We start from the raw sequence: 7,770 nt of genomic DNA on the forward strand, positions 1-7,770 counted from the left end.
AACCCTAAAATACAACCAATACTGCTCCCAATCAGAGATAAAAAGATCTGCAAATGAAGGGACCAGAATTGAGACTATTGTTATCAAGAAAATCGCAAGAGATCTGATCATCAAGGAAAACTCCCCTCTGCTAAACCTCCCTTCTAGGACTTCATAAACATGATTCATCATCAGTGGAAATGTGAAGAAAAGGTTCAGACATAGGGCAATCTGAACAAAATCTGTGATCCAGCTTTTCCCCAAGTTCAGAGTCACCATATCTCTGGTTGCACTTCCAAAACAATATACTCGAATGCTCCGAAACCCCCATAAATGAGAGCAATGAAGAGAAATGCAACGGCCAAAACTCCACCAAATCTATGTTTTTTCTCCATAGCTAATTCCAGGGGCAAAATCATGCTTACCCCTTCAAATGCATAGATTGCTACACCCACTCCATAAGGAATAGCAGAGAAACCTGTGAAAGCATGAACATCTGGACCCACAGTACTCAATATGGACAACACATCTTGCACCACAACAGTTAGCATTGCAGAAATGTAAATGATATATGCAAAAACACTAAAAGGGGCCAGATGGGTAAGGGTTCGAATCCCACTCATGATGAGCTCCAGTGGAAAAATGGCCCATATGAAGCCTACCTTCCTGGTAACATCCAACGAGGTAGACAAATAGACTCCATGAGGATTCAACGAGGATTCTTGGGATTTGGGATTGGGCTGTGGTTTGGATCCTGTAAACATGTAAGACAGAGTATTCCCTATGAATATGAGATAACCCACACAAACTCCTGCCATGCAGAGGACCACCATAAAATCCACCATGGCTTTCCCTGTACTTCCATAAACAACAAAGCCCAGATCTCCAAAGCTATCTATTTTCTGAAATCCTTGCCTTTTGAGGGCCCTCTTAGACCACACCAACAGCGTCATGCCATAATAGGCAATGCATGCCACCAGTGCCAGTACAATAAGGCCTGAGAGCCATCCAGTCTTCATGAAAGTGTAGGTCAATCCCAGCACTCCTGCTCCTACAATCGATACCATTTTCGACTGTAAATATGTTTTCCACCCCACACCTGGAAGGATCTGCATTTGAAGAAACACAAATGGAATGAAAGGGTGACTACTAGGGCTGAATTTGTGACTGCTTTTTATCACAACTTTGATGCTTACACCCTAGATGATTGCTTCTTAACCCTCAAAATAAGAATCAGAGAGGCTGCATGAAAGAGTTCCGCCAAGGCACCCCACTTGTAGAGATTATTTCTCCTCTGCAAGTAGTTTCCATGTATATGGATGGGCTGAATAGTCCATCCAAGGATATGTCAAAGCAGTCGAAGCCTTAAAGCCTACTTGAAGACATGTATATTTAGAGATTTCCAGAAGCTGCTTTACAACAAAAGATTATTTATTAAAAAAAACAGTGAGGACTAATACTATGGGAATTGAAAATCCCCTGTAATAACCACTGTCTGACAACCTAATTAAAATTATTTTTCCTGTTTACTGAAGCCTTAGCCTACAAACTATGTGCTTCTACCTACAACCTCAAAAATATCAGTATCAGAAAATGATAGCACTAAATGATATCCAATAAAAAGAGTTACAATCCATATTAGAAACCATAAATCCATTCTTAATGCTGTGATACAAGGCCTGATTTGTGTAAAACGGTAGGGACAGATATAGGTTCAATGCCAAGCCCAAGTAGGCCATTTGGAGCTGCAGCTTCTAGAAATGTGCCTGTTTGTACCCTTCCACACCTATCAAATGCACAAGCAAAGATGCAGTGATTAGTGTTCATTCATTTGTAGCACTTAAAAAGGGAAAAGCACTTGATAGTGCACACTGCACAGCAATATTCAGGTCACGTGTCATAGTCAAATTCAGTATGGTCTCAGACTGCTATCTAGAGGCAGAAAACTCATTTCTAAAAATTTTAGTCTTTATTTCTAAAAAAATAAAGAAAAAAAAATCACTTACAACAGCAAAAAATAAATCATACCCGAATGTGATAGGCGCCTTCACCACCGTTCCATTCTGTGATCCATCTCCAGGAGTCAGATAAAGAACATCCTCCACTAAAGTTCCTGCAGTGGATGTATCTTCTGAGAGATATGTAACGTTGTATGGGCATTGATCACTAGATTTGGAGCATTGATTTTGTAAATCACACAGAGTATTATTACAAGTAACTTGCTTGCTTGTCTTAGAGGCTGATGGACTGTAAGTCTGCAAATCGATGTCCTGTTGAAATCAGAATTAAATCACAAACTAAATCCCACTCCAAGTTGAGGCATAGAAATGATTAATTCTTTTTCTGAAGAATTCCATATCAAGGAAACACACAGAAGCACAAGATATGAAGAAGACTAAGCATGCAACAAAATGGCCTTTTTGGGAAACCCTTGTGGGAATTCCCCGCGATTCCTATAAATCCAGCACATTTCCAGATTGTTTGACCATACAGGCTGATTTGGAGACCTCTAAAAATCCCAGGGAAGTTAAAAATCTGTGAATAGGAAACATTGCCAGTGTGGAAGCAGGATTGACCACTGGATTCGAGTCGGAACCGCGCCTGAAATGCACCGGCAAGAGGGCCATGTTGTTGCACATTTATCCTACTTCACAAGATAATAAGTTATTTTGTACTTAGGAATCATTTTTACATGCTTCATTCACACTGCAGAGGAGTTATTTTGCCTGACAAGGAAGAATGCAAATGCATTTAGTAAGTGGAGAGAATGTTGTGCATATGAAAGAAACATTGTCACTATGCCATAATAAATAGGGTTCTGAAAGGCCAAGCTGATGCTAATGCCTGCCAATTTCAATGTTCAGCCTTAGAAAATGTACATTGATGAGAATGGTGGTAGTACCGTAGTATATATGAGGTTAGTGGTATTAGTATGCTCTTTCCCAACTATAGATAAGGTGTTTCAAATAACTGTGATTCTAAGGTGTTAGAAGGATGGTGCAACTTGAAGTGACAACCTGTAATTCAGTTCCTTAAGTAACTTTGTGCGAAATAGCATCGGCAAAAATTGGTCCAGGGTCAGCAACTTGGGAAGTCAGCCAACTAGGATAAAAAATATGCAAAAAATGGGCAAAATTTGGCAAAGCATAAACTCTGACCTACAAAACTCTGTGATTCGTTTTGGGTAAGACTACTATCAGTTGGATTTCTAGGGATTAGTTCCTTGTTAAATCTGGCATTCATGCTGTAATCAGTATTAGAAATATGTGACTAAAAATTTTTAACAGTATTTAGAGTTCTTCACATCAACCTATATCTCCAAGTAAATTATATTAATCTCTTTTCAGTAGATTTAATTATTGGAACGACCTGCAAGTCCTTAAAGCTAGGTCATCAACTACGAGAAGAGATGGTTTAAAAGAAATCTCTTAGCTTGAATTGATTTTCAAAATCTAGTTTCAAGCATCAGATGAATCAAATAATTTTATTGTAATCAAGCAACATGTATAGTCGCTCTTATATGTCTTTTCCCTAGCTGTTTCTTATGCAATAAAATGTTTTCAATTGAACTTGGTTGCTAAAGGTTTGACAATTTGTCTTTGGAAACAGCATAAACCTCTGGTTGGTGGCCTATTGAAGAAAATAGCATCAAGCCAACCAAACTGCCCTATCAAGTTTAAAAGGCAGTGCCAATAGTATGCACCCTGTTGACCTCTGTTCTTCTGCAAAAGCAACGGTTCTTGCTTGTCTTTGCAGATGTATCTTGCACTTCAGCTAGAGATACAGGTTTTGGAAGGCTAAAGAAAATTACTGATTAATACAGGAAAAGTTGTGGAATTTTGGGAATGTGAAGCACCAAAACACAGGTAAACATCCTCACAGATTTTTACTTTGGAATGGCAAAGCTCAGGCAACAAACATGACCCCATTATGCACCCATGTTCTCACTTTGGCTCAGGAAATCATCAAAACACAATCAAGACACCCTTATATGGAATTTTACTTTGAGCGGTGAAGCTTATGAATCAAACATGACTCTATGCTTATTATGAACCCATGTTCTCTCTGTGGCTCGGGAAATCAACCAAACACAATCAAACAACCTCATTGAATTTTACTTGGATATGGCAAAGCTTAGGGATCAAACATGACTCCATGTTTATTATGCACCCATGTTCTTACTGTGGCTCGAAAATCAGCACTGGCCACTCACAAATAATTTTCAACCATCCCGAATTTTTTACTCTCGAAAATATGTTCAAAAGGGTTCCGTTTTCTACCTTTAATATTTGATCAACACCATGCCCATGGAAAAAACTAACAGATGGGCACAATAGCCCATTGCTGATAAGAAGAATGAAACCATAGTCTAAGTGGAATTCACAGCCAGTGCAATCTCACATAATTGTTTATCACAAGAATAAAATTCAACATTAATGTAATAGGTCAGTAGGTTTAACAGGGAGAAGCTGAAAATGCAATACATACAAGTCCATAGCTAGGTGCAGAAGTAGGAGCACACTGTTGGCAATCACAAGGCACCCAGAACAAATCGCTGCCCATATCAAGTGCTACAAGTAAAGTTACATTAGGTGTGCCCACTTGAACCACAGTGTAGTACAAACTGTCCAGATCACAGAACAGGAAGTTAGGAGCGTAATGAGCGATTAAATTAGAATCAAACATGGAACTTTAGCAATGCAAATTTCCCTGTACTTCCCTAAACAGCAAAGCCCAGATCTCCAAAGCTATATTTTCTGAAATCCTTGCCTTTTGAGGGCCCTCTTAGACCACACCAACAGCGTCATGCCATAATAGGCAATGCATGCCACCAGTGCCAGTACAATAAGGCCTGAGGGCCATCCAGTCTTCATGAAAGTGTAGGTCAATCCCAGCACCCCTGCTCCTACAATCAATACCATTTTCGACTGTACCTATGTCGGGATTAATGGAGGCTACAAGGAATCAGAGTATCTTCCATGAATTCAAAAAACTGTTAACCCCGCACCCACCCTTGATCTTCATCTTCAGAAGTTTTCTGCCCACACCAAAAACCGCTGCTGACCCAAATCATGCTGACCCAAATCAGACGAGAAGACAGAGATTCAGAAGTTTTCTTCCCACACCAAAAACCGCTGCTGACCCAAATCATGCTAACCCAAATCAGAGGAGAAGACAGAGATACAAAAATGTGAGAACCAGAATCATAAAACAGGAAGCAGATAAAAAAATCTGGGAACTGGGGATTCGGTTCCAAAAATCTGAGAATCCAAACCAAAAATGGTCTGAATACCGCCACCCACTTCGATATACCCATAAAATTTCCCCGTGTCGCTTCAGACCTCAGGGCCATAAAATTTCCCCGTGTCGCTTCAGACCTCAGGGCGTGCGACTCTTCACTGATCAGAATGTTCTCCACGGATGATCTAATGGCTGGAGATGATTTAATCGTCTAACAATCCATTTAACGGCCCACGTTGAGACACGGTGGCATGGAGGGGAGTTCGTCTCAGAGGGAACACCTTACGGCGTAATTAATTTAAATTAAAAGTTAGTTAAAAAATTAGAGTAATGAATAAAAATTAATTTAAATTAATAGTTGGTTATTAGATATACATAGATAGTTTTTTAGAGAGATATACATAGATAGTTATATATATTAAAGTTAAAAGGACTTATTTTATAAATAAAATATTATAAAATTAAATTAAATTAATAGTTAGTTAAAAAATTATTAAATAGAGTAATAAATATACAAAGTTAGTTATATATAATGGGACTTATTTTATATATTAAAATAAAATAATTATAAAATAAAATCATTTTCAAATTAGTAGTAATTGATAGATATTATAGATAATTAATGGGGGTTAGAAAATTTATTTATTTTTTTATTTTATTTTTGTAAGTTTAATTAAGGGTTAATCTATCAGATTATCCTAGATTGATTACAAGGTATAAAATTATTATTAGAGTTATGAAAGAATTAATATAATAGTGTTATCATAATAATATTTCAAAAATTTATTAATAAAGATGTATACTTATAACCTAAAGTATACTTATAAAGTATTAATGTTTAAGTGAAGCAGAGTTATACGGGGATGTAGAGATTAGTTTAAAAATAGTTTAATGAAATAAAAAAAATGAAAAAAAATTATTAAAAAATAAAACAATTAATAAAATATTATATTAATAATGATATTATTAAAATTATAAAATATGAATTAATATTGTTTATATTAACATGCATATATTTATATGTCTGTTTTATTTTTATTAATATATTATTGTTTAAAATTAAATTTATTAAAACATGTTTTTAATTTATATGTCTGTTTTATTTTTATTGATGATGATGTTAACGTCCACTGAAACCAAACTTCGGTCTATCGGACCTAAAGAAACGAATTATTTAGTTTGATTTAAGATTTTATTCCTATGCTCAAAAAGCTTGGAGAGAAGCCTCCTGAGCTCATTGTAATTTTGACAACATAAAAGGCCAGGAAGGTCAATATTGCAACAAAGATTTTGAAACTGAGATCTAATATGGTTGTACGTGGGGCACTCTAAGAGGAAGTGATTTTCATCCTCGATGTTCGTATTCTCGCAGAGATGGCAGAACCTTTCCATCCATGGTGTTTTAGGAACTGCCCAACGACTCGTTTCACTATGGAGCTCATGAGAGTTCGTTCTACTCTTGGCTATATTAATTTTCTTCTTTGAGCTACTTAAAACAGAGAGATACTTTTGATCTTCTAGGGTGGGGTTGATGACCTCCTTATAATATCTTAATTTTCTTTTAGCTGCTAAATCTTTCTCACACCACATTTTTTCTTTGAACTTACAAGTAACAATATTTTTAATGTTATTAATGTTTTGCAATGCAACATTCTCGTCAATCTCCCAATGGTTAACCAGGCCCTGGTGTCTTTATACCAACCTCGTTTGAGCCTTAGGTGGTTTTGGCCGGAATTTAAAGCTAGCTTAAGAAGTCTATGGTCTCCTATGTTATTGAGTTTGTGCTTGTACAACAGAAGCCTAGTCATAGCTAGGCTCTCGATAGGGGAAAGACCCACTTCTATAAGGAGAATAGGATAGGGTGTGTTGCTTTTAATTTTGAGATTATACATTATAAAACGCTTCTGGATTTGCTCAATCTTTCTCCAGGATTCTCTAGAGGTGCTACAACCTCAAACCTCACATCCATATAAGATAACCGGAGTGACTTAAGTTTCAAAGAGGAACTTCTTTCTATCCCACATTACGAGGTTTGTCGTTTTACAATTATTTTCAAGACCAAAATAAGCTTTCCATCCCCCATTAATCATTTTCTCAATGCTATAGTTCCAATTGAGCTTGTGATGAATATCAATTCCTAGGTACTTGTAGGAAGACACTTCCTCCAAGTTACTATACATAAATTAGCATAAGTGTCCTTCTTGGATTTGATAATCATAACTTTTGTTTTGTCAGTGTTAACAATCATACCCATGGTAGAGCAGAAATCCTTAAGAAGTATAAGTTGCTTATCAAGATCAGATGGGCACCTTGCGAGAAGAACAATATCGGCAGCATAGAGAAGAAGGATGATGACTATCCCAGCTAAGATCGTGCAAGCACATCCTACTTCCTCTAAACAACCTTCTAGCTTGTCGATGTAAATGCCAAATAGGGTAGGAGAGAGGGGGCAGCCTTGTTTAACTCCGATATTATACTTAATATCTTTGTTTAAAATTAAATTTATTAAAATATGTTTTTAATATAATAATAATTCACTTTAAATTGAAA

At 36.7% G+C, this 7,770-nt stretch overlaps 1 protein-coding gene and 1 pseudogene across 3 annotated transcripts; both read right to left on the reverse strand.

Annotated features, from left to right (window-relative positions):
- Positions 1-251: 251 nt before the first annotated feature.
- LOC149167698 (amino acid transporter AVT3C pseudogene) lies at positions 252-1,046 on the reverse strand (annotated as a pseudogene).
- Positions 732-5,457, reverse strand: LOC149167699 (aspartyl protease family protein 1-like). Of its 3 annotated transcripts, XR_016260960.1 has the most exons (4): positions 4,468-5,447; positions 2,008-2,249; positions 1,176-1,765; positions 732-1,088 (listed from the first exon to the last, which is right to left on the reverse strand). XR_016260960.1 is itself a non-coding variant. In XM_089433098.1 (3 exons), the coding sequence occupies exons 1-3, from the start codon at positions 4,663-4,665 to the stop codon at positions 1,639-1,641; spliced, it is 552 nt and encodes a 183-aa protein (XP_089289224.1). In that variant the 5' UTR covers positions 4,666-5,457; the 3' UTR covers positions 732-1,638. The 3 variants fall into 3 exon arrangements, 2 of the variants coding, with proteins under 2 accessions (XP_089289224.1, XP_089289223.1); XM_089433098.1 differs by having other exon boundaries at positions 732-1,765; positions 2,008-2,234; positions 4,468-5,457; XM_089433097.1 differs by having other exon boundaries at positions 732-1,765.
- Positions 5,458-7,770: the final 2,313 nt, after the last annotated feature.

This window comes from Pinus tabuliformis, chromosome 5_1, assembly GCF_031772625.1.
Source record: "Pinus tabuliformis cultivar Carrire ecotype Pingquan chromosome 5_1, CPIR1, whole genome shotgun sequence".
Lineage (NCBI taxonomy): Eukaryota > Viridiplantae > Streptophyta > Pinopsida > Pinales > Pinaceae > Pinus > Pinus tabuliformis.

What these genes read in the sequence shown, in the direction of transcription:
- LOC149167699 (XM_089433097.1), bottom strand. Translation starts at nt 4,665, where the DNA reads ATGTTTGATTCTAATTTAATCGCTCATTACGCTCCTAACTTCCTGTTC. An exon ending in CTGCACCTAGCTATGGACTT is followed by an intron (nt 2,250 to 4,467) that starts GTATGTATTGCA and finishes TGATTTCAACAG; the next exon opens with GACATCGATTTGCAGACTTA. An exon ending in AAGGCGCCTATCACATTCGG is followed by an intron (nt 1,766 to 2,007) that starts GTATGATTTATT and finishes TGCATTTGATAG; the next exon opens with GTGTGGAAGGGTACAAACAG.